Here is a 26,585-nt window from a genome sequence, read left to right as displayed (position 1 = left end):
AAAAATGGAAACTCCAGTGTTGAAAAATACAATAACAAAAAATGAAAAATTTACTAGAGAGTTCAACAGTAGATTTGAGCTGAAGAAAGAATCAGTAAGTTTGAGAACAGATCAACAGAGATCATGCAGTCTGAAAAACAGAATAAAAATGAATGAAGAAAAATGAACAGACCCTCAGAGAAATGTGAGATACCATTAAGTGTATCAGCATACAAGTAATGGAAATACCAGAGGGAGAGGAAAGAAAGGAGCAGAAAAAAATATTTGAGGAAATAATAGCTGAAAACTCTGCAAATTTGATGCAAAACATCAATATACAAATATAAAAGCCCAACAAACTCCAATTATGATAAGTACAAAGAGATCCACAGCCAAACAAATTATACTCAAAATGTTGAAAGACAAAACAAAGAGAAAATCTTGAAAGAACCAAGAGAAAATGATGCATCGTATATAATGGAACCACAATATGATTAACTTCTGACTTCTCATCAAAAACAATGACGGCAAGAAGGCAATGGGATGACACATTCAAAGTACTGAATGAAAAAAATAACCCTGTCAACCAAGAATTATATATCCAGCAAAACTATCCTTCAAAAATAAAACTGAAATGAAGACATCCTAAGATAATTAAAAACAGAATATTCATTGCTAGCAGACTAACCTTAAAATAAATGCTAAAAGAAGTTCAGACTGAAAGCAGTGACTCCAGACAGTAATTCAAATCCACTCAGAAAAACAAAGAGTGCTGGTAGAGGTAATTATGTAAGTAATTATTAACGACAGTATAATTGAATATTTTTTCTCTGTTCTTCTCTTAACTAATTTAAAAAGCAATTATATAAAACAGTATGTACATAAATGTATTTCTGGTACTGTAACATATAAAACATAATATGTTTGACAATAACAGCACAAAGAAGTTTTGTGGGAACAAAACCACCTTGGAATAAGGAAATAACACCAGATGGTAACTCCAATCCAAAGGAACATATGAAGAGAACCAGAGATGTTAACTAAGAAGCTGAATGTAACAAATCCTCTGAATATATATTGTTTTCCTTTCTTCTCTCAGCTTTTTAAAAAGGCATAAAATTATATAAAGTAATAATTATAACAATGTATTGTTGGGTTTGTAACATACGTAGACATAAGCACAGTAAGAAGAATAGCACAAAATAGGGGAGGGTAGAGTAGAGGTATATAGAACTAGCATTTCTAAACACACTGGAGTTTAGTTAGAATGAATCTGATATAGATTCTGATAAGTTAAGATACATATTGTAAGCCTTGGGCAAACACTAAGAAAATAACTAGAAATATACATATTTAAAGGAACTAAAATGTTACACTGGAAAATATTCGTGTAATACAAAAGAATGAAACAAACACTTTAGATTCAAAGATCCAAAAAGCATTTTAAAATAAATCTGAAAAATATATCTTGCAAATAACAACCCATGAGAGCACAATAACAGCACAAAGAAGTTTGTTGGGAACAAAAGTGTATTGGAATAAGGGAACAATGCTGATAGTAACTCTACTCCTAAAGAACAAAGGAAGAGAACCAGAATTAGTATTAGCATAGCTTGTGTAGCTCTATTAGTAATCAGGCAATATAGACTTAAAAATATGTTACTAGTGATAAAGAGGGGTATTTTATGATAAAAGAATCAAGCCTGAAAAAATGTGAGTATTGAAATAATGGAAAATATGTTCTCCAACCACAGTGCAGTGAAATTGGAAAGTCAATACTAGAAAGAAATTTGGGAAATTCATGAATATGTTTAAACTAAACAAAATGCCCCTAAGTAACAAATGGTTCAAAGAAAAAATTGCAAGGGAAATTAGAAAACACCTTGAGATAATTGAAAATGAAATCACAACATACCAAAACTTATGGGATGAAACTATAGTAGTACTTAGAGGGAATTTATACATGTAAATGCCGATATTTTCAAAAACGAAAGATCTCAAATTGATCATCTAAACCTCTACCTTAAGACTTTGGAAAAAGAAGAAAAAGTAAATCTAAAGTTAGCAAAAAGAAGGGAATAATAACTATTATAGCAGAAATAAATAAAATAGAGGATAGGAAAAATAAAGAAAAGCAATGAAACCAAAAATTCAATTAAAAATAGGCAAAGGATTTGAATAGATATTACACCAAAGAAAATATACAAATGTCCAGTAAGCACAAGAGAAGATGTCATTAGTCACTACAGAAGTGCAAATCAGAACCACAGTGAGATATCAAGTCACACCCACCAAGGTGGCTATAACCAAAAAGATAATAACAAGTGTTGTTGAAAATGTGGAGAAATTGAAACACTCATACATTTTTGGTGGGAATGTAAAATGGTACAGTCAGTACAGTTTGGCAACTCCTCAAAATGTTATACATGGAGTTACCATGTGACCCAGAAATTCCACCCACAGGTATATACCCAAGAAAAATGAAAGCATATATCCACACAGAACATGTAACATATATCCACACAGAGCACGTAACATATATCCACACAGAACACGTAACATATATCCACACAGAACACGTAACATATATCCACACAGAACACGTACACGAACATTCATAGCAGCATCATTTGTAACCAAAGCATAGATGTTATGACTTTGTTAAATTAGCATGTGTTAAGGGGAGCACAGAGTGCTAGATGGTGAGCTGCAGTTCAACAATAGACCACAAAAGAAAGGGAAATAGAGAAGATTATCACACACCAGTCCTAGAGGAAGTACATGCCATGCCCCAAGGGTCCACGTGGGGAGGTGAAGTCAGGGTACAGACAGTGAGAGAGACAAGACCAAGGGCACATGCCTCTCTTAGGGTCTGAGGGTAGAGTGCTTTGGTGTTCCCAGGCTAAGGTTAGATTGGTTAATTCAAATTTAAGAAGCGGGGTTTTGTTAAATCCCACAGTGGTCTTTTCTAAGGGGCACGTAAGGCATACAGGCTCTGGGAGACGGTGGAGGCTTTTGGTCACAAAGGCTGTTGGGTAGTCACATCAGAAATGGGCTGCTATCCAGGGCATGTGCTTGCATATGAGAGGTGCGGGTGTCAGTTTATGGTCCCTGGAGGCCACTTGGCCAAACAAAATGGATGCCAAGGCAGCAATCCCGTGGAGTAGCTTAGCTAAACTCGTGACAATGAAACAACCCACATGCCTATCAACAGGTGAGTGGCTGAACAAAATGCGGTGTATTGATACAATGGAATATTATTCAGCCACTTAAAGGAATGGGGTACTGACACATGTGGGAATGTGGATGAACCTTGAAAACATATCGTTAAGGGGAAGAAGTCTGTCACAAAAGGTCACATCTTCTATGGCTTCATGTATATAGAACGTCCAGAATAGGAAAATCCATAGAAAGATGAAGTAGATTAGTGTTTGTCTAGAGCTGGGAGGAAATGGGGAGTGATCGCTCACGGGCACATGATTCCTTTTGAGGGTGATAAAAAGGTTCTAACTTTGATTCTGGAGATTTTGCACAACCCTAGGAACATAGTAAAGTGATTGAATTATGCACTTTGAATGGATAAACTGTATGGTATGTGAATGATAATCAATCTGATTTGAAAAAACACTGACTTTATATACAGCAATAGCTTAGGAACGGGGCTCATGTTCTAGTTGGGAACGCAGATTCCTTTCATACAAAAATAAATAAAACTGCAGTTCAATATACTGGTATAAAATGAGTGACACTCTCAGAGCTATGGGATTGTCAGGCAGGAGAAGTCCCCCAGGTGGAGAGACTGTTTTAGAAAAAGCTAGAACTTCAGCTGAGCCTGGAAAGGTGAAGATTCATTCCTAGGAAAGTAGGGAGAAGCCAGGTGTGTGGCCTTGCAGGCGCGTCATGTCATGGACCAGGCAAAAAGGATGCAAATATGAAGGACGCCTCAGAAAGTTTGGCCCCAGCTCAGGGTTTCTATAAGGAAGCGATGGAAATTTTTTAAAGTCCATTTGATAGGTTAAAACGGTATCTTTTTGTGCTAATTTGCATTTCTTCTATTATAGTGAGGACGATTCATATGTTTACTAATCATTTTATCTGAGAGACGTTTGTATATTTGTGAGGTTTCTTTCCATTGAAATGTTTTCCTTTTGTCTTATTAATTTTGTAGAGTTCTTTATAAATTAATTAGTATATATTATAATTTATAATACATACATATAGGGCTTTTAAAAAATATTTAAGTCACAATTCTATCTAAATTTTGGATAAGCCTATGGCATGGTATAGGGATTTTTTTTTATATATATATAAATAGCAAATTGTCCCAGAATCATTTATCAAGCAATCCATCCTTTCTACATGGATTGAAAATGCCTCTTTCATTACATAAACAGTAGATCCAAGTAAATGCGTCCCATTTTCCCTCTGGTTTCTCATGCTCCCTGGCACACCATGATGTCATGCAATTTGGAAAGCACCTTGCAAAGATTTATCTCAAAGAGAAAGTTGGAAATCTCCTAAATAAATGATAGATAATAGAAGATCATGGTTCATGCCACACAGTCACTTCAGATGATGTTGTGGAAGACCTAGAATGATCTGGCAAATGCCCACCGTAGTATCTTCGGCTGGTGGAATTACCAATGTTTTTCACTTTCCTCTTTTCTTCCATTCAAATCTTCTGCGACTAAAATATTCGGAAGACAAACAATAAATGTTAATAAAACAAAAACGCTTTCAAGAATTTAAATCCCTGAAGGTTTAAAAGAACTCAGACACAGGCATGTCTGGGTCCTGTACACAGAGTTATACCAGGTTCAGCAGTTGCCGGAGTTGGTCCTACCAAAGTCCACGTGGCGGGCTCCCCCAGGGAGATCACCTCAGATGCCTGAGGCCCTGCCATCATGATCCGTCTCAACCCTACTTCCCACAGCTGGCGCTCCCCTCCCTACTCCTCCGGAGAGGACACCAGATGAATCATCCCTTAATTGCACAACAAGGGCAATGGGCCGGGTAGAAAGCGGTGCACATCTGTCCCCCAGGGAGCAGGGAGTCCACAGGGCCTCCTATCAGTGAGAGCCAATTGTTTTGGAAGCCACGCAATGTAGCTTCTGCCCTGAGCTTGGGGAAAAACAGCATGGCGACCCACATACCCTCCAATGGGAAGACAGGCGCTGGGGGTGAGAGAGCAGTTTACTGTAAAGACCACTTGGATGTCCAGCATAAGGTATGTGGGAGGGTGGGGAACAAAGGGGACCAAGGCAGAAAGAGTGGTTCAGTCTCCACCTGGACAGAAAGCGTGACCAAGAAGGTAGTGTTTGGATTTATGGGAAATGAGCCTTCTCCTGCAGGGCTTTGCGCGCTCGTGAGGCCTTTCGGTCAGTTTCCTTATTTAAATAATGGGGATAATGATATCTATGTCATTAAGTGACATGTGCTATTAAGCGCCCAGCAGGGCCTGGGCTCTCCTGAGTGTTCCTTTCCTCCACATGTGCACAAGGCATCCCTCCCTGCCCCCCACCCAGGGCCTGGAATGTGCCTTTAGGCAGACCCCGTGCCAGCAGCGACCGGCAGACCAGCAGGCAGAGCGTGTGCAGCAGGTCCCGCCTCTCCTGGGGAGGCCAGGGTCAGGCACTGGGCCAGTCATGTGACTGTCCGGGCTCCAAGGTAAAACCCAGCGCAGGAGATGCCGTGGCTGCAGCAGAAAACCCTAGGGCTTCTTCTTGTATAGTGTATTTCCGGCCCAGCAAAGAGGCATTGTACAAATTCAACACATAAACAGCAGTTTGGGCCTTAAGCTCAAAAGCCTTTTGGCATTCTTCTGTTTCTCCTCCTAGCTGGCGCCTCCCCGGCGCTAGGGCAAGAAGCCGAGAGAGTTCTTTGATTCCTCTCTCTCTCCCTCAGCCCGGCACCCACCCCAGCAAGTCCTGCCACGTCTGTTTCCTAAACCAGGCTCTGGGGAGCGCCCTCCCCGCGGCCCCGACCCCGGGCTCGCTCTGCGGAATAACCCAGCAGCCCCCTCAGAGCTCCCTACAATGTCCACCCAGGCCCAGCCTGTCCCCACTGCCGCTCTGGGGGGTCTTTACACAACATGGAGTGGATCCCACTGCCTCCTCCCCACCCCTACTGAGGACCACCGCCTTCCCTTCCCTCCATCGCTGAGGCCCCGCGCTCCTCGGCTGCGGCCCCTCCCCTCTCCCCAGACCCTCCCTCTGGCCCTGACCCCTGCTAGGTGCTCCCGCCACACTGGCTCCTGCTTCTCAGACGCTGCTGAGCCCCTTCCCTCCTGCAGGCTGCCCTGCTTCTGACAGCTGGGTGAAGCTTTCTCCTTGCCAGGAACCCCTGCCCCACGGCTGTCCTCTCCTCCAACAGCCATCCCCGCTCACCCACTGGAGGCTCAAGGCCCCTTACTTCCTCCATAGCAGTTGTTTGCTCATTTGTCTTTCTTTCCCTTTGGTCTGTCCCCCCCAAGGATGCAAGGGGCAGGCACGCAACCTTGGTTACTTGTGTGCCGTCCCAGCCCAGTGCTGGGCACAGGGGAGGTGCTCAGGTAACGCTTGTTGCACAGCTGAGGGACTGAATATGTGGAAGAAGGAAGAAATTGATAAATGAATGACAGCGGACAGCCAACGCCCTTGTCTGACCCTCCAAGACGCAGTGCCGTGGCGGGGTGGGGAGAGGTCCCAGGCAGACACCCACACATCTGACCTCAGGCTGGCTTGGAGCCCCAGGACTTCCCATGCGAGCTTTGAGTGCTGAGCCTTGGAGAAAACTCAACATCCGGTGTGCCAGCACCCCAGCTCCGGCTGTCGGCGTGTCCTCTGTCCTTGTCCTCCCATCAGCAAAGCCTCATTGAACTCCTATTATGCGCCAGGCATCGTTCAAGGCACCGAGGATGCAGCAGGGAAGCAGACAGCCCCTGCTGTCATGGAGCTTGCATTCAAGGGGGGGAGGTAGACCCCCAAAGAGTGAGCAACTCAGAGAGAAGCGAATACAGAGTGGGACGGCAGGGAGCAGGGCGCTGGGATGGAGAGTGACACCCGTGGATGGCGGCTGGGGAGGGGGAAGGTCAGGCAAGTTCCTGACCTCTGCTTCAGTCTCTTCATCCGTGAAATGGGCTCATGACAGTCCCTCCTCATAGGGCACCGGTAGCCCGTAAATCAAGTCTCCCCCTCGCCTGTTCAAAGCCAGCATAGTGCCTCCTGACACTAAGAGCCCTGCAGGATGTCCCCACCACTAGCTCCACGCGCCCCAGCCGTCACCTCCCTGAACTCATCCTCTCCTGCTGCACCCCCAGCTCCCTCTGGGCATCCTGCTGCTTCTCAGTCAGGCCAGGCAGCGCATGGGACAAACTCCACTCCCTTCCAGACCATACCCAGGGCAGCCCCAAGACCAGACCCCCGAACCGAAGCTCAGGGTCTCACCCTCCCCGCCATTCACACTCCATACGCTCAGGGTGAGGGGCAGCCGAGGGCAGCAGCGGGTTCGTTTTGAGTAACTTTTCTAGCGTTGTCAGCAATTACACAGGGAGAGCTTCACGATAGCCTACTTCCTTGTTCCCAAGCCAGGTTATCCAATGGAGGTGCCCATGGAACCCACGCATTCTCCACGGATTTTTGTTTTGTGTTTTATGTTGGCCATAAAACAATAAACAGGGACCAATTTTTGCCCCAGTTACGCCACCAAGCTTCCTATAGAGATTTGTTCTGTTTCTGTCCCTTCCTTTCCCCGCCACAAACACTTACCCAGCACCTACTATATGCAAACACGAGGCTGGAGGCAGTAGGAGGGAGATCACATGTGTTAACAACTCATTCTAACAGAGAGCAGAATAAAATGGGGCTAAGGCTCACTGCTGTGTCCAGAAGAACCGATTCTTTCCAGCCGCAGAGCTCAGGGAAGGCTGCATGGAGGAGGAGCCCTTGTGCTGAGCCTTGAGAGAGAAGCAGAGCTCCCAGTGCAGGGCTGGGAGGTGGCTGATGGAAGGGGGCAAAGGCCAGGGGGTGGCCTCTCCTGGCCAATCCTGGCAGCCCTCCCCACGGGGAACCTTGGTCTGGAAGGAGAGCCGGGCAGAGGGTGTGGTGGAGCTGGGGAAAACAGCAGTGGTGCCAGAAAAACAACTTGGATACCTCTCGTTGGCAGGGGACTAAGGCTGCTGGGGAAGTGATTCCTATTGTTTCTGTTTCCTCCATGGGGGGCTGCTTGAGAGGACGCAGCAGGTCTCTGATTGTCAGTGGCCTTGAGAGCTTCTCAAGAGGAAGGCAGAATAGGAAGAGCCCCCTTGAAGAAATAAAAGCTAAGCAAGGATCAAACGACAGCACCCGTGATCTTGTAAGAAGCAGGCTACAAGAAAATTACTCGGATTCAGAATGCCGGAGCAAAGAGGCACTCGGGCGCCATCCACTCCGGCCTCATTATTTTACAGAAGAGGATGCCCAGGTCCAAGGAGGTGAAGTGACTGGTACAAGGCCACACAGCCGATTGCTTTCCTGACTCTGTACAGCACTCAGATTACTTCCTGGGCCCGAGAGCAGGTGGAAGGAAAGACAGAGGTCCCTTCTCCCTCCCTCCTGTGTTAGCAGAGGATGGTTCCCAATTCCCAGCCAGGAAGGCCAACGCCTGCCCAAGTGCCCATGAAGACCTCGTGTCACAGGGAGAGCCTCACACGGGTCCCGGGTGGCCCACCCCCTCCCTGCCCACCAGCCTCCTTGGCTCTGAGGCCCGGGAGGTCTGCCAGCTCTGGTTCCAGCCCCACCAATCAGGAGAGCAAAGCAGGACGGGCCTCGCTCACAGCAGAAGGATGTCCTCAGCAGAGACCTTTGTTTGCCAAGGTCAAGGTCGGTGACTCAGGCTGGGGCCGCTGCACTTTACCCACCCTCCCCCTGTCCCACTCAAGCCACCCCTGCCTTTTGGGAAGCCTTCCCAAGACGGGGTGAGGGGTCCCTCCTATGGGCCCCTGGGTCCCCCCACGCACACACGCATCACACAGGGTTGTCTGAAGCCATACGATCGACTGCAAGTTCCCTCAGGGCCAAACCCTACTTTGTTTATTCTAGAAATAACAACACCACAATGACACATTTTGAACTCTTTCTATGGGTTTCACTGCGGTGAGAATTAACTCACTCTCTCCTCCTGATAACTCTACAAAATGGGTAGAGTTATTACCCTCATTTGTCAGGTGGGTAAATTGCGATTCAGAGGCTGAGCCTCTTGCCCAAGGTCACAGAGGCAGTGAGTCGTGGAGTCAGATTTCAGGGACACAGCAATGTGCCACCCACATTTGTCTGCTGGGATCGTTGTGTGCAGAGAGCTTTCCAGGCTCTTGAAGAGTCCTTTCAAGACTGCCTCAGTCCCTGAGAGCAGCCTCAACTAAAGTCACGCGCCTTCCCAGGGCAGCCCATGTCCATGGACTGATCAGTGTGGGGTATTAGGCCTGGCCTTCCCCGGACAAGCCAGGTCAACCCTGAAGGCCCGTTCTAGCATCAGAGCTCCCGTGAGTGGGAGAGGGCTTTACTGGGCCTGCAATGCAACTCAGCTTCTCCCTCTGCTGAGTCCTGCCCCCTTCTCCTTGGGGGTTGATCCCAAGGCAACCCTATAACCACCCTGCACGTGAATCTCCAACCTGCAATGGTCTGTTTGACACCAGGATACAGTGTGGTAACCATGCATCCAGTTGCCCTCCAGTGAAGCAGCTCCACCACCCAGCGTGGTGCCGGCTGCCAACTAGAAACTGACACTTGCCATCTGCCTCTACCAGGATGAAGCCACTAGCCACTGCAGCCGCTGGCCTTCGACACCCCCTGAAAGGAGTTCAGGGCGGAGATCAGGGATGAGTTTTTCCCTGTGCTCTGGAAAATACTGGCAGAATAGGCCTTCAGATAGTTAGATATTTTCAGGAGAAGATTTTATGAGCCCGAATTCTTGCATCTTCTCATATCTAGAAAAGCACTAAAATCATTAGTGCTTTAGGAGACATCTGCTCCTCGTGACTAGCGGTAAACTTCAGGAGACTAGCAGCAAGCCTCTGCAAAAGTGTGTGCTTGATTTCATGTATCTTCCTTCCCCCAGACCTCATATATGCTGACATCCCCCCACTCCTACCTCTTCAGAGCAGTTCCTCAGAGCTATCTAAGAGGCTGTCTCCCAGGCTATATTTCTCATTTTGCCCCAAATAAAGCTTAACTCACAACTCTCATGTTGTGCATTTTTTTCAGTTGACACGGAACACAGCAAAAGTGCTCGAAATGTATTTGTAATAAAGAAGATGTGGTATACGCATACAATGGAATATTATTCAGCCCTGAGAAAGGAGGAAATCCTGCCGTTTGTGACAACACGGATGGACCTGGAGGACATTATGCTGAGTGAAATAAGTCAGAAAGAGAAAGACAGATACTGTATGATTTCACTTATATGTGGAATCTGAAAAAAGCCAACCTTGTAAAACCAGAGAGCAAAATGGTGGTTTCCAGGGGCTGGTGGGCAAGAGAATGGGAGAGATGTTTAAGGGCACAGCCTTGCAACTAGTAGATAAATAAGTCCTGGAGATCTAACGCACAGTCTAGTGAATATAGACAACAATATTGTACTGTAGTCATCAAACTTGCTAAAAGACTAGACCTTAAGTACTCCCACCACACGCGTGCACACACACACACACATAATTACGTGACATGATAGAGATGGTAACCATGGCTACAATGGCAATCATAGTCCAATATATAAATGTAACACATCAACATGTTGTACACCATAAATTTACACAGTGTTACATATCAAATATATTTCAATTAAAAATATTTTTTGAATAAATAAATGAACATAAATGAAGAGACTCCTTGGATGATTTAACAAAAGTGCGTATTTGCCTTCCGGGTCTTCACTGTTTATAACACCTAGCCAGTAGGTCCCCTGCATGTTTACGATGAGGGGGGCGGAGACCCCTGCCCGCCACCCCTCCTGAGCATTCGCGTGCTTTCCCACCGACGCTCAGGCTGCCTGTTTGTCCTCTGAACACTCTGTGCCCCGGGGACTGAAAGGACTTCTGCATCTCCATGTTACAGATGAGGCCAGTCTGGGTATCTGGAAACAAGGCCACTGGCAAACTAGACCAAGTTCAGGGTGAAAGTTCAGAGTCCTTCCAGTGGTTGGAAGAGACTAGAAGCTATAAACAAACCCTTTCCTGCTCTCGTCTGTCCTCTGCAGCCCTCGATCCTGTCCTTCCCCAGCCCAGCTCCCCTGCCGCGCCAACTGGGTTTGTTTTCCAGCAAAGGGAAAGGTGGGGCTCTTATGTGATCAGGAGGACCCTGGAAGCCACTCACAGCAGATAAAGGATATGTTTAGGGGCAAGAGAGAAAAACACTAAGAGTGGATGGGGCAGCAGGCTGTCTCCCTGCCCCCAACCTCAGTTATGCCGGGTTCCCTCCCTCGCACTCTCCCCCCATCTCTCAGGCCTTCTTTTCCTTCCCTCCCACAGGTCAGGGCACATGCAGAGCTGAGCTGGGGCCACTGCAGAAGGCAAATATTTAATATCCTGCACGCTCGGTTCTGAATACACCCCATATGTCATCTTCCAAAGAAGCCTCTGAAGTAGATACTACTTACTCTACTTTTCAAAGGAAACTAAACCAAATCCTGAAATTCAAAGGAGTCGGGGACCTTGCCCGGGGTCACAGGGCTGGAGGATTTGAAGCCAGGTTGTGGGTGCCAGTGCTGTTCCTATCCTGCAGGGTGGCTTCCTGCTAGCCTTGGGGCTTTGGCACATGGGCCCGGGACCCTGGGATGAACAAGAAAGTGCCGGCTGCATGGAAGCACAGTTACCAGTCAATGGGAATAGTAGCTGAGGCTGCAGAAGTCACGCTAAGTAAGTTTGGCAAAATAAAGTAAATTCAACCAAACTGACTTGGGGTCACAGATCCCTTCCCCAGCCCAGCCCCACGTCCCCTTGCTCGGCGCCTTGACCACGGCAAAGCAGCAGCTAAGCAATCTCAGCATCTCAAAAATCCAGAGTATGATGGGCAGGTAAGCACCTCGAGTCTTTTTTTGGAGGATTTCTAACTACTTGGATGATAATATTGGAACCAGGAACGCTCATTGGATGTAATTCCATTTAAAGCGTCGCTCTTCCTCATGGCCGCCGGTGGTAACAGGAGCCTGAGAGGAAAGGGAATGAGAGGCAGCTGAAACGGGCCGAAAAAGTAAAGCTGTGGGCCCTGGTTTCAGGCCTCCTGGCCATCACATTGGAGCGGAATTCCCTACCTTCCCTCAGCTTCCGTTTCCTCATCTATAAAACCCAGATAATAATATCTATCTTGTTGACCTTGTTAATGAGAAGTAGATGAAATTGAGAATTAAACTGATGTCATCAAGCCACCCAGCACAATGCCTTACTGACTGAAAGAAAAACACAAAAAGCGAAAGTTGTGAGTTATGATCTATTCGGGGATCTTACTGAGGACCATAGCCTGGGAAACAGCTTCTCAGCTAGCTCTGAGGAACTGCTCTGAAGAGGTGTATGGTCAGGCCACTCAAGATGGCTGTTCTCTTGCTCTCTGTACATCCCCCCAACCTCCCGCTGGCCCAGTGCCTGCTCCACCTACAGCCTACTCACAGGACTGACCTTCCTACATACTTGCCCCAGGTCCCAGCTAATGATTGTTCCTAACAGCTTATCAAAGGGGAAGTAAAGGGCATGCCGCTCTGCTGGTTTCCCTGGTAACCACGGGGCCAACCTGACATAATTCCCCCTGTAACTGGTAAACTCCCCCTGCCCCCGGGAGTGAAGGCTGCCGCCTTGTCCTGACCACTCTCTGCTGCACACAGTAGGGTGTCACCCCAGGACCTTGCTTCAGACATTCCCCCAGCCATTAAACCACCGATGTCTCTGTCACTGACTTCAGGCTCGGTCTTCGGTCTCAAGGCTGGGCAAGTACAAGGCTTGTCGGCCTGCAGCCGAACAAGAGGTAAGATAGGAGCCAGAAAAAGCTATGCTAGGCCTCTGTTATCGTGAGTGACGCTACAAGTATCACTACTACAAGTGGACTCATCTGAAATTCTTTCACCTAGAGATAACGAATAAGCCTTAGAACTCTTCATTCTCATGTTGCTATTTATGTACATACTTAAAATTCCAAGTTAAAGAACAAACAAAAAATATATGCACTTTTTTTTTTTGGCTGGGGAAAACATGCAGTCAAGCATAAAAGGATGACTGCTGATCACAAAGAATAGACATCTCAAGTTAATGATTTTAGTGTTTTTCTATCTCGGAGAAGATGCAAGAATCTTGGGTCACTGAAATTTTTCCTTAGGTATGCATCTGAACTAGTCGAGGGCCAGTATATCCAACGCACAGAATGCTCCTTGTCTCTCTGCATCCTGAATTCCCCTCAGGGGCACTGTGGTTGGGTGACTGCAGGGGCTGATGGCTTGATCCTTGTAGAACTGGAACGACAGGCAACATTTTTTTCTTGACAGTCTTGAATCTAGTAGATGTTTGCTGCATCTTGGCTTCCCTCTCTGATCCTACGTGCAGCAGAGCCATGACCGGGGGAGCAGGTAGAATGGGGGCCGATCACAGGAGTGGCTCACTGATTTATTGAAGTGAAAACACTGAAAGACAAACTCAAGTCTGATTTTGTACGGAAAAATGAGGTGATGAAGAAAAGTGCATAAATCACTTAGATGCCATTTTCTCCTCAACTCCAAAGATCTCCAAATACACGAATCATCGTCTACAACATAAAGTGTCTCTGCTTCCTAGCTCCGTGCCTGCAGGCATTATAATACCTAACTCAGGATTCTTTCAATGATTAAAGAAGATAAACAAGTAAAGGGTTTTTCCAATGGGTAAGTCTCCCCGCAAAAAAAAAAAAAAGGAAAAGAAAGGTTATATCACCACTTTCTACTTCTGCAGCAATTATAAACATCTTCCATAGGAAGTAAAACAAAAACAAGTAATCTCCCTTCATTTTCAGTGAAGAAAGCTAGTCTGTGTGGAAGTGGTTTACTCTGGAATTACAGGGCAAGCAAAGGGAAGTGTGACCTCTCAGCTCTGTGTCTGTCATTACTTTTGCTTTGATTCTTTTGTCTGCTTTGAACCAGATACATTTGTTTAGAGCCTTGTCAACAGATCGTGCAAGAGGAATCACCTGAGAAACACCTTTAAAAAAAGCAAAGCCAGTGCTTGAAGGTGCTGAGTTCTGATCCTAATTTCTGTCTCTAGATGGAGCTGCAGGGTGCAAGGCACCAGGCACCCCTGGGGCATCAGGCAAGCAAGCCTCTGTTTTTCTCCTCCGTTCCTCTCCCCTCTCTGCCTCCGCTCCTGTGTGGTTTGTGTACCTACCGGGATCTAGCAGTGAGCCTTCTAAAAAACCTGAAGGGACCTTCTTTCCCTTTGGCTACGATAGAGTGGTTTGGCTCAAAAACAACTTTGCCTCTAAAAAAACCACGATCCCATGTATTATTAATTTTTCCCCATTTCTCCATGAATGGTCAAGGGAATTTGAGATTTTTTTTTACTCAGGAACCATCTGGGAATTTGGCAAAATCACGGAACTTCTCAAATGCAGCCTGTACAAGGATGCTGAGGGCATTCGCTTTTTTTGTTTTGTTTTGTTTTGTTTTTTGTTTTTCTTTAACTTTGGGTATAGTTTGTATTATAAAATAAGTTTACAGGAAAATCTATAAAGTTTTCACAACATTTTGGGGATGATGGCATCACAAAGTTAAATTCAGTTCCTCTCTGCTCCTGCAGAGGGGCAGGGGGACATCACAGGTGCAAAACCTGTCACAGCAAACGTCTGAATCTAAAATTGCATTGATGGCTTCCCAGCCCCACAAGCACTTTCTGCTGAGGGCACTGCCATGCCCAGGAGGACTATTGGTGGATGCGAGGGGGAGGTCTGAGTTCAAGTTCTGCTTCGGGGTACTTCTTGGTGACGGACACCAGCTGGAGCTTCTCTGACAAACCACAGGTGCTGAGCAGGGGGACAGTAGGGGTGATTCCAGGGCAGCTGAAAACATCAGGGACATAGCTTCTGCTTTGTCCTAAGCCTAAAGTTTGGTTGACACACGTGGCCCCAACCCTGCCTGGGTGGATAATCTGACAGCAATTCCAGAAGCTTCTGTAAGGCTCAGTGAGCGGGCATCCTATGCGTGCCCAGCTGGGGCTGGGGCACCTGGCTGACCTGAGGTCCCACCTTGGAGCCCACTGGCCAATGCAACCTGCAGCAGCCCCTGCTCAGGCAGAGCAACAGCTGCTTCAGAATCTTCTAGGCTGCTTGTGGAAAATGCAGCTTCCTGGCCACACACTAGACTCTCTAGATCCAAATCAGAGGTTCTGGAAACCTTCGTTGTTAACAAATGCATGAGCTGAGGCTCCTGCACACTGACACCCGTTCTCTGGAAGACAGTCCCCCTTTAACACCCAAGCTGAGTCCCCAGTGAGTCAGGGCCCCTGTCCCTCCCCTTGGTCTTGGGGAGCAGCATTGGGCTCCTGCTGGGGGCCCCAGGGAGGTGTCCCCCACTGCATGAAGGGGTGAAAAACTCTTCACGCACAGAAACATTAGACAAATTGGGCCTTTTATTTACAGAATACGGAAGAAAAGCATACAAAAGAAGCCTCTTGGTCAATCGTGTCAAGGGAAAGTTCTAACTCACTTTTTAGTAGGGTGTGGATGCTGATATATTTTTTTAAAAACTAAAGAGAAAGAAAAGGCAAAAAGGTAATCTGCGGCATGGGCGCCTTGTCTCGGGGGAAATGACAACTCAGCTGAGTGACAGTTTAGAGCAGTTCATCTTCTGTGCACACGGACCAGGCTCCCGGGACCATCCCTGCGAGGTTTTGACTTTTGAAACTTCTGGATTAATTCTTAACCAGAATTCTAAAACGTGAGGGCCAAATGTGCTTGGTCTTATAATGTCTCTAATTTGGGGGTGGGGGGGGCGATTCTCCCTTGGACAGGCTTCAGCCGCTCTCGTCCCTCCCAGGTCACACTTCTACATCCCCTGGGAGACTCAACGGGCTTCTCTGGGGCCAGGCCAGCAGCTCTGGGCCAGCGGGAATGCGTCCTCCAAACCCACACAGGCTCCTTGCTCCTGTCTGCCTTTCCTGTGACCAGCAGGTCGCACAGGCCTGACTCTCTTTCTCACCAGACGATGCTTTGCTTTTTCTTCCACGGATGTCGCCTCTTTTCCCTGACTCCCAGCGTGGCCAGGCAAGCTATAGTTATCATACATGTGTGAAAATGTGCCATCATCAACTCTCATCATTTGAGCTAAAACAAGACCATTTGTTTTCTCTTTTCCTCACCGATATTAATGATGCAGGAATTGGGTCCAAGTTCATCTTCAACATGAGCCTCCAGAACGTGAAGCACAATCTAGCTTCACGGCTACAACGCTCCCCTCCACTCGTTCCTCTTGCTGTCCATCTGTCTGTCTTCCAACCTTCTCCACTTCCCGGTGCCACCCGGCTGGGTTTGATGGGTGACGCATGAGCACGGAGCCCTCATTTCCCTGCCCCGGGAAACTTCACGGGGCAACAAGCAGGTGTTGCCTCCAATCCTGCAGACTGGTCCGTAATAACTATTTTGGACTTCAGGACATTCTGGAAACCAGGTCAGAACAGGGGCCTATCGTGGAGGTTGGCAGCGGGCACCCCCGCCGTCCGATGGTCCAGTGGCAGTTCAGGGGTCACCCTCCAGGCCCAGGACCCTCGCCCGCCCTAACTTTGAATCCAGCTGAGATGACGTCAAACTGGGCAGCACAGAAGAGGAAAGGCAGCCAGTGTGAGCTCACAGGCCTCAGAGGGTCTGGAAGCACCAGCACGGCGTCTCTGGCCACCCAGCCTCCCCTGGACCCCGCCCAGAGCCTAAGATTTTCCAACGCTGATAACCCAGACCTGGCACCTGTGCTTCCGCTTCTCTCGCCCAGCATCCTTCTTCTGCTTCCTTCGTACCTGTCTCCTACTTTCTGGTTCCTTCTCTAAATCATACACTTTCATTTCCAGGTATAGTACCTCCCTCTCTCCCCAGAGACAGCACGCTTCGTCGGCTTGATGTCGAGGACGAGGGGGCTGATGGCACCGCAGGCAGCTGAGTCAGGAGGCCCACGACCTCAGCCAGCCATCTGCCTGCAGGGGAGTCTGGCCAGCTCCATGTGGCTGGGCTGGACTGGGCTGGACTGGGCTGGACTGGGCCTGGCAGCCCTCGGGAGCGCTCTCTCCCTCAAACAACCTGCACCTGAACTTGCTGATCTTCCCACCCTCATCACCACCTCCACATTCATGTCAGAGAAGGTGAAAGTGACAAGTCTTCATCTACTTGAAACAGTCATGACACATCGTCAACACAGCTTTCAAAGCATCGTAGCCTTCAAAGAGGTTTTTCTTCCTTCCTTCTTCTCAAGCCTGTAATTAAAACTCCTGGTGGCCAAGGGGTACAGGAAGGAGATGGGGGGATGACTTCAGGAACAAACAGCTCCTTGGGTGTGCTCAGAACCGAAGCAGCTAAGGGCTGGGAGCCCTGTCAGCCTGTGAGCTTTCCAGAATCGAGCAACTCAGCTCACTCCAGATCCAAATCCCCCATCCCTGTCCCCAATCACCACTCTGCCACCCACCCAGAGCGCGGACTTCTGTCAAGTGTTTGTCTCCACACCAGCCCCCGCCCCCTTCACGGGCAGCCCCGGTTTTAGCGAACTAATCCTAATCCCAAGCCTGACCTCAGCCTAATTCTCTGCGGGATTGTCCACCAGGGCCACCTGTGTCCCAGACACGTGGAAAGCTCAGCAGACGGGTGGGGATGACTCATGAGAAACGCTCATCCAATTCAACCAAGACGTCTTCTTTCTTCCGAGGATTTTGTGAGTTCAAGTCTGAAATGCTCCTGGATGCGCGCTGTTCCCGGAACAGAGGCTTCCAGCCCCTCCCGTGGCATCTGCCCAGGCGGCTCCCGAACTAGCGGACAAACGACACCACGCTGGTGGCCACACCGAACGGGGCGGAGTAGGCAGCGGCGAATCCCTGCAGGCCGACCACGATGTAGCGGCATCCTTTGGTGATAACCTTCCCAACGTTCTGTTTTTAAGAACAGAAGAGAAAAGCAAAGGGTTAGGCGAGGCGATTTTGTAATCTTCCATGCACAATGGTGCCACACATAAAGAATCATTTCGCCTCATCTTCCCAGGGCAAAGGAGCCAGCTAGCCTTTTCTCAGCTCTCTGGCGTCCCACGCCCAACCCCATCATACGAACACTGGGGGGCTCAGAACAGACACCGGCACCTTGATAAGGGCTTTCCAGCCCCGCGTGTTTCCAGATCCTTCAGAGATCTTCCTGGAAACAGCAGTGAAGCTGCTACTTTTAAAACCAAACCAGTTTTGTTGTATTTTTTAAACCAAAGCCCATTCTCTTCTGTTCCAGCTAAGTTGCTGGATCTGCTGAAGGCTGGGTCGAGAGTTTTCCGTCATTCACCTGATCTGAAAGCCCACGCAGTCCTCCCTCTGCCTCCAGGGCACACCCCTTCCTGACCCACATTTGTGTCTTTAAAATCTCCTACTGCTCTGTCCTTGCTGCATCCGCGGAAGTCTTGGGTTCCCGATACAATTCTACACTCCTTGAGGGTAAGGACTGGGCCTTTCTTTCTTGGTATCCACTCTTCCTCCTCCTCCTCTTCAAGGCCTGGTGCTAGACTGAGGGCATCCAAGGGATTCAAGTGGAATCGCAACGGAAAAATGAAGACCACCACCACCGACTAACACTGACTGTGCTTTTGCCCCTCCCCCTTTCTCTCTCCACCCCCAACTTCTGTCATCCTTCTCCATGACCACAACATCCATGTAGGTGACCTGGACATCATCACACATCTTGTCTCTACACCCTCGATTTTTCCAACTCCAGTAACCACTTAAAATCCCTGATCACAATCACAAACCTGCCTTTGACTTCCAACACTGCCTGGCCAGCCTAGTCTGTCAGTCCAGTAGGCTGACTGTCCCTCTCTCCCAGATATTACTTCTTACCTTTTCCTTTCTCCACAAGCCTCTCTGCCCCCAGTGCACACAGAGAAACACACACAGTGTCCATACCCTCATTAGATGATCCCACTTCATCTCTCACTGACTCAGAAGTCATTAGGGAACCCGTTCATCCTCTACCACTGTCTACACCTGCCCCAGCTTCTCCTCCCACCTTGCCGGTGTCCCAGTAGAGAAAATGGCCCTCTTCCCCCAAGGCCATTCCCTTGACACTTGTTGTTGGTACCCTCTCTCACCTTGCCCTCAGCTTTCCCTTCTCCAATATCACCATCCTCTTCCTCCCCATTGGATCATTCCTATCAGCTTACAAATATGCTCAGCTGTCCCCTTGACTCCATACCCTTCTCTAGGTCCTGCCTGGGTCTCTGCTCTCCTTCACGGCAAACCAGTGGAAAGTGCCATCTGCACGTACAGCTTCCGCTTCCTCCCTTCTTATTCCCTCTTCCCCTACCCTGACCCATCCAGGACTGCTTGGTCATGGCCATCTGCCACCGCCATGCTGCCTGAGCCAATGAGCATTTTTCTGTCTTCCCCCTGACTCTCAACAGCTTTGGACAAGCTTCATGAAACACTCATTTGGCCTCTTTGACTCCATATTCTCTTGGTTTTTCCCTTACCTCACAGGAAGCCCCTCCTCAGCTTTCTTTTTTTCAAAATAATTTTTAATTGAAATATAGTTGATTTACAATGGTTCAGGTGTACAGCAAAACGATTCAGTTATTCATATACATATATATACATACATGTATATATTCTTTTTCAGATTCTTTTCCATTATAGGTTATTACAAGATATTGAATATAGTTCCCTGTGCTATACAGTAGGTCCTTGTTGTTTATTTTATAAACAGTGGTGTATATCTGTTAATCCCAAATTCCTAATTTATCCCTCCCCGCCCCCAACAAAGGAAACCCTTTGGTAAGTTTGTTTTCTATGCCTGTGAGTTTATTTCTGTTTTGTAAGTAAGTTCATTTGTATCTTTTTTTAGATTCCACATTTAAGTGGCATTATGTGATATTTGTCTTTGTCTGACTTACTTCACTTAGTATGATAATCTCTAGGTCCATTCATGTTGCTGCAAATGGCATTATTTCATTCTTTTTTATGGCCCTCCTCAGCTTTCTTTCCCTTCTACCAAACTTTAAAATGTTGGAGTTGTTCAGTCCTGTTCTTTATTTTTTATTTAAAAAAATATTTTGGGCTATAATCTCTCCACAGGTGGTCTCATCCACTTCCAATGACTAAGTATTTCCTGTATGCTGATAAATCCCATATTTATATCTTCGGCTCAGACTCAAATATTCAGTTCTCTACTTGAGGGCTCTACTTTTTGAGGCCTCATGATTCCTCTGGCATACACTCTTCTTTGCTGCAACAAACAGATCTAACTTGGACTGGCTACTAGTGCATTCCTAGAGGCTTTCGGCTATCAGGCTTCAACAAGAAGGATGCACCAAGGAGTTAAATTTATCCATGATTATACAGCTGGTAAGAGTCAGGGCTGAAGTTCAATCCCAAAGAAATCTCACTTTAGGGCCTGTGTCCTTACTCCCCACATACACTTCCCTTCTTTAAGGAAGGCAGTACATAACCTTACAGTTGATTGCTTGCGGCCTGGGCTAAAATTCCAGCCCAATCGCTTATTTAATTTTCATTGGCCTCAGTTTCCTCACCTATAAAATGGGCATATTTAGTAACCACCTCGTAGGGTGAAGAGGCTTAAAAAGGTTTACGCACGGAAAGCCCTTAGAGCAGTGCCTGGCACCAAATGCAGGCAGCAGGAGTGCTCCCAAAAGTCAGCTACCTTTATTGGAAAATAACCTTTGCCTCTTTTTATTCTGCAGTAATTTACGTGTGTGGTGGTAATTTTGAAATCTAAGTATTTTGTTATCTGTTCAGGAAACTTTCTTAAGACCGCACTTTCCTATGATTTCAGGCTTACGTCAGCTTTCAGAGACCTCAGGATAACAGAAGAGGCCGTGCTCAGTACTGTATACCCAGCATCCAGAAAGGGCCCGGGTGTTTCCTTTGGTTGTTCTCAGGCCAAAGGAGGAGTTCTGGGAGAGGAAGGTAACTCTGATGGCCTCTTTAGACACTGATTCCCAGGACACTGCCTCGTCAACTTCCCAATGGGACATTAGGGTGTGTGCTGGGGGGAGGGAGGCAGTGACGCCGCTGAGAGAAACATCTCTATAAATGTGTAATAAGATTCCGTGGGAGAATTTTACGTACCTGTTAGAAATAACAACAACGACAAAAACTGTCCTCCTGGAGTGAGTATTAACAGTTCAGAGCATCCTTTATAAGCCAAGCCCCTAGAATCATGGATGGCCTGCATTAAACTTGACATTTTGGGTATTTGTACATCCATTTCCCTCAGCCTGCTATTTTAAAAAACTGCTTGTCACTTCATCTTTGCAAATGAGAAAAAAAAGTTACTAAAATAGCTTATTAGCTAGAACACAGTCAAAACACAGATTTGAGAAATGTGATGCAAAGAAATGTAAAATATCATCGACCATTTCAGCGTCATTGGAGGGAGCAGATTTTGAAATCTTTTGATCCGAGTAGAGTTTCAACCCATATAATCTCTCAGAGGGGCGGAGGGGCCTGGGGGATCATGGGACAGTGTGGTAGGTTGAATAATGCCCTCCCCTCAAGATGCCCATGTCCTAATCCCCGGAATCTGTGAACATGTTACCTCATATGGCAAAAGCGACTTTGTGGATGTGATTTAATGAAGGATCTTGAATTGGGGAGACTACCGTGGATTATCCAGGGGGCCCCAATCATTATAAGGATTCTTATATCTTTATAAAGATCCAAATAAAGACCACCACCCTTACAAAAGGGAGGCAGGAGGAGTCGGAGAGAAGGCAATGCAGTTCCAGAAGCAGAGGGACAGAGACAAAGAGATTTGCAGATGCTGTGCCACTGGCCCTGAAGATGGAGGAGGGGACCTCTGGAAGCTGAAAAGAGCAAAGAAAGGGTTTTCCTCTGGAGCCTCCAGAAGGAACCAGCCTGTTGACTGTAGCTCAGGGAAGATGACTTTTAGCCTCCAGAACTGTAGGAGAATAAATTTGTGTTGCCTTAAATCACTATATTTGTGGTAATCTGTTACAGGCAAAGTAATACAGGGAGTGAGGCTTTTCTGGGGGTTCCCGGGTAACCTCAAAGATGTCGGGGATTCCCTGTCCCCGCCCCCAGTTTCCAAAAGGGAACCAGCTCTCAACAAAGATCCCTTTCCCCCAAGTATAAAAATCAAGTCTTCCCTTGTGAAATTTGGTCAGGACCCAGGCACAAAGCTGAGGTGGGCTGATATTTTTCTGAGTTAGAGCTCATTAAAAACTGATCAGAGAAGAAACAGTCATATGGGACCTCTCCTCCATCCCCTTAGATAACAGCCAACAACAATTACAGGACCCTCGCCATATGCGAGGTGCGTTCCAAGACCTGTACATGGACTAACTCATTTACTCCTTACCACAGCCCTAGTATTAGCCTATGTGACAGATGAGGAAACCGAGGCAGAGAGGAGGGCAGAGCTCAAGGTCACACACACAGTAGGAGGCTGAGCACAGCTGGCGCCTGGCAGTCTGGCTCCAGGGCCCCTGTCCTAACCCCCTACTTAGACGTGGGACATTTTTCTTCCTCTTGAGCTCAAGTTTATTCCACACCCTGTGTTTCCCCTCTCCAGCCCCCTCCTAGCTGCCCGAGTAACAAAATTTAATAACTTTCCTTATCTGCACTTCTCCTTGTGGCTCTCAGAGGTGCCTGGGAAAGGCGACCTCCTATCTGAAGCTAAGTTTGGGGTTTCGTTCCCTCAGCCCCCCTCCTCCCTCCACCCTAACTGCTTTTGAACAGGCAGGGGCCAGGGGAGACCGCTGACTCCCCGCTCTGCTGCTCTAGCTGCGTGGCCTTCAACAAAGAGCTTAACTTCCTGAAACTCCAGTTGCCTTCACCGCATAATGGGAGCCCATGGCTCTCTAAGGTCGTGGAGAAGACTCAGGGTTACTGTGCATCGTGTGTGCAGCACAGCATCCGGCAGCCTGCGAGAGCACAGCACGCCCACGCCCTGTCCCCTCGCCCGCACCCAGCAAACGGCGCTCCCCCAGCGGCTCCTGCCCACCTGAACGCTCGCGTCGTTACTTAAAAATCAACTGGGGCCACTGACCGCCAAGAGTCCCAGGCACCCAGCCTTTCGAGCCCAGAGGTTCCCGCCAGAGACTGGACCCGGCACAGCATTGGGTCGACCCTGCTTGGGGCCAAGGGGCAGCAGGGGAAGGGGAGCCTATCCTAGGACAGTTCACAAAAGCCGAACACCTTTCTCTAAATAGAAGCAGGAAGGGACTTGGGTGAAGGATTTGAGCGGTTAACAGATAAAAAGGAACTTTATTCACCCTTCCTTGAAGGAAAAGCCATTCCTTAACCAGGGTGAGCTATTTGCAGGTCATTCCTTATTCCAATGGCCCAAGTGCAATAAAATTTCACCTGGTGACCAAAGCGGGGAAAGTCACCTCCCCACGTTTCTAGCGGAGACTTAGGCTATTCTCATGGATTTTCAACAAAGAAGGGTGGACCATCTGCTTCCTCCATGTTGGAGCTTAGATGTCGACCTTCTTGGTCGCCATCAAGAAAGTGGAAGTTGAAGGGCAGAAAGGGCACATCCAACTCCAACATGACAGCGTCCTCGCCTGGCCTCCTGGTCTATTGAACTAGCATGTAACGCTCACTCCAGAGCTCTCACCTGCCTCATCTCTGCTAACACTCTGCCCTCCGCCTTGGATGCCACCCCTTCTTTATCTGGTGAGATTCTTTTTTTTTTTAGGTGAGGTGAAATTCACATAATGTAAAAATTAACCATTGTCAAGTGAACAACTCAATGGCATTGAGCACATTCACAGTGTTATGCAAGCACCACTTCTATCTACTTCCAAAATATTTTCATCATCCCCAAAGGCAAACCCACACGCATTAAGCAGTCGCTCTGCATTTCTCCTTCCCTTCATTTCCTGGCAACCACCCATCTGCCTTCTGCCTCTCTGGATTTACCTATTCTGGATATTTTATATAAATGGAATCATACATACGATATGTGACCTTGTGTGTCTGCCGTGTACTTCCTTCCTTTTTACGGCTGAATAGTATTCCATTGTGTGTATGGACCACATGTTGTTTATCCATTTATCAATTGATGGACATTTGGGTTGTTGCCACTCTTTGGCTATTGTGAATAATGCTGCTGTGAACATGTACATATATATTTGTTTGAGTATCTATTTTCAGTTCTTTTGGGTATGTACCTAGGAGTGGAATTGCTGGATCATATGGCAGTTCTGTGTTTAATTTTTTGAGGAACTGCCAAATTGTTTTCCACGACAGCTACCCCATTTTACACTTCCACCAGCAATGCACAAGAATTCCGATTTTCCACATCCTCACCAACACTTGCTACTTTCTGTTTTCTTTTTCCCTAATAAGAGCTATGTTAGTGGGTGTGAACCTAGTACCTCATCATTAACCTGTGAAACCGTGACTCATCCTTCTGTGCCCAGTTTCCATGTCACCATTGATTTGAAAACTTCCCTGACTTTACAACCTCATCCCTGAAGATTAACTGCCCAGGCTCTCCCCATGCAGCTCCGTGGTGGTGCCCCATATGGCAGCGTCTCCCTGGGAGGCTGTGGCCTCCTCTAGGGCAGAACTGCATCCTATCCATTTTTGTGTCTCTAGTGCTCAGCACAACGCCTGGCACATAGTGAGAACACTCAAAGCACCTTCAGCTCAGCCAGCCTCTGAGCTGAGATTTCCACATTATCAGTTCACCAACTGAGAGGCATATGATGGCTTTTTATTTTTGTGATCAGCTGGGACCAGGAAGAAGGATGATTCGTCCTAGCATGACTCTAAGCCTGAAAGTCCCAACTTTATAGTTTTTATTAATATACTATACCACTGTCTGCTTGTTTACTGTTCCCAAAGCTGCTGACATACCTTTAAAGAAGATGATAAAGCTAAGTTTCTAGGTGTGGCGACGTCGGTTTCAGGTATGATAAGAGGTCACCAGAGGACTGGATGATATATCAGATGGGGCCCCTGCCCTTTGGCCAGGATAGAATGAGTTTTGTGATTATCTTCTGGGCGGCCTTGTCCAGTCCCAGGGACCAGAGGCAGTAGTAGCTTCAAGTGTTTCCAGGCCAAAGCACCTGGTTTGGGGCTTTGATCTCTGAGGAGGAAACTGCCGTTCTGTCTCACATTCATATTCTCTCTCTTTCTCCCTCTGTCTCTCTCTCTCTCCCACCCACCCCCATGCAAATGACCGTAGGTTTGCTGAGTACACAGATAGCTGTCTGGGAGAAAAGCAGATTCAACAAGTGAATACTTACGGATTGTTGAGCTCCCAGGCCCTGGAAATCACCTTGAGAATATTGGGAGAAATAACCCAAACAAGTCTCAGCTAGTAGGATATCCTCGAGAAGACGTTGCGGGAAGACAGACAAATTGGGCTGTACCTCCCTACTTTCCAACTGGGTCACCTTCTACAAGTCACCTAACCACGCTAATCCCTCAGTATTCCCACTCGTAACATAGGGACACTGATTCCCGTCCTACCAACTACAAAAGGGAGTGGGAAGACACACCTAGGACAAGAACCACCTGGGTAAGCGACCCCTCGGGAAAGTTGCCCACCCGCCAGCATCGGGATAGCCGTGGAGCGGTGCGCAGGGAAACCTCTGATTTAATTTCTATCACGCCCCGCAGCTCACTTTCCCCTTACTGCCCAGTTGACAGCGTGAGCAGTCTCGGGGCTCCAGGAGTGAATGCCGGGAAGGGGGTGCGCGTGGGAGGCCGAGGGGGTGCAGGGCAGCGCAGAGAGGCCGAGACCGTCAGACTGTGGGGAGCCGATTCCGGCTCTCGGGCGGGCGCCCCGCGCTCCCCGACCTCCAAGGGACAGTGGGGGCGGTGGGATGCCTACCTTGCCGTACTTCTTCAGCTTCTGCCGGTACCTCTTCTTGGGCTTCTCGCACGACGCCGGCTCCTCCAGCGGCTCGTAGCGCTCGGGGAGGACCGCGAGGTGCACCCTCCGCGCGCCCCGGCTCCCCGGGCGCTGCGCGCTCGCCACGCTCTCCGCCGCCTCGGCCCCGCTCTCCAGATGCTCCAGGATAGCAGCCGCCTCCTCGTCCCCCTCCGCCCGCCCTCGCCCCCGGGCGAGGGGCCTGCAGCGCGGGAGACTGCTCGCCGCCTTGCTTCGAAGCCTGGCTCCCACCGTCATGGTGCCGCGGGCCCTCCGGCTGAGGTCGGTGCACGAAGACACCAACCTTTGCGCCCAGCCTGCGCCTCCACCCCCGCCGCCCGCCCTTGCCCAGCCCGGCCCAGCCCGGCCCAGCCCGGCCCAGCCCGGACGGGGCGGGGGGCGGTGGTGAGGGGGGGGGGGGGGGTAGGTGGATGGGAAACTTGGGATCGCAGCGCCCCCTGGCTCTAGGGCCCGGGATGGCGGCGGTTCCACCCAGGCCTGGCTTTCCGGTGGTCGGGCCCAGCCGCCAGCATCCCATCCTCCGGCCAAAGGGGT

The 26,585-nt window shown here is 48.3% G+C and overlaps 1 protein-coding gene and 2 long non-coding RNA genes across 3 annotated transcripts; 1 reads left to right on the top strand and 2 right to left on the bottom strand.

The window, feature by feature from the left end:
- Positions 1 to 4,062: 4,062 nt before the first annotated feature.
- LOC309646649 lies at positions 4,063 to 10,187 on the bottom strand. Its single transcript, XR_014255495.1, has 2 exons — positions 7,725 to 10,187; positions 4,063 to 4,666 (listed from the first exon to the last, which is right to left on the bottom strand). It is a non-coding gene; the product is annotated as an uncharacterized lncRNA (long non-coding RNA).
- Positions 4,658 to 13,868, top strand: LOC309646644. The gene is made up of 2 exons (XR_014255490.1): positions 4,658 to 5,206; positions 10,197 to 13,868. It is a non-coding gene; the product is annotated as an uncharacterized lncRNA (long non-coding RNA).
- Positions 13,869 to 15,547: 1,679 nt separating this feature from the next.
- On the bottom strand, positions 15,548 to 26,381 carry LOC309646639 (required for drug-induced death protein 1). The gene is made up of 2 exons (XM_082433197.1): positions 25,992 to 26,381; positions 15,548 to 18,058 (listed from the first exon to the last, which is right to left on the bottom strand). The coding sequence occupies exons 1-2, from the start codon at positions 26,286 to 26,288 to the stop codon at positions 17,939 to 17,941; spliced, it is 417 nt and encodes a 138-aa protein (XP_082289323.1). The 5' UTR covers positions 26,289 to 26,381; the 3' UTR covers positions 15,548 to 17,938.
- Positions 26,382 to 26,585: the final 204 nt, after the last annotated feature.

This window comes from Balaenoptera physalus (genome assembly GCF_965194825.1).
Source record: "Balaenoptera physalus genome assembly, chromosome: 1".
Taxonomy (NCBI): domain Eukaryota; kingdom Metazoa; phylum Chordata; class Mammalia; order Artiodactyla; family Balaenopteridae; genus Balaenoptera; species Balaenoptera physalus.
This window is presented reverse-complemented; position numbering and strand designations above follow the sequence as displayed.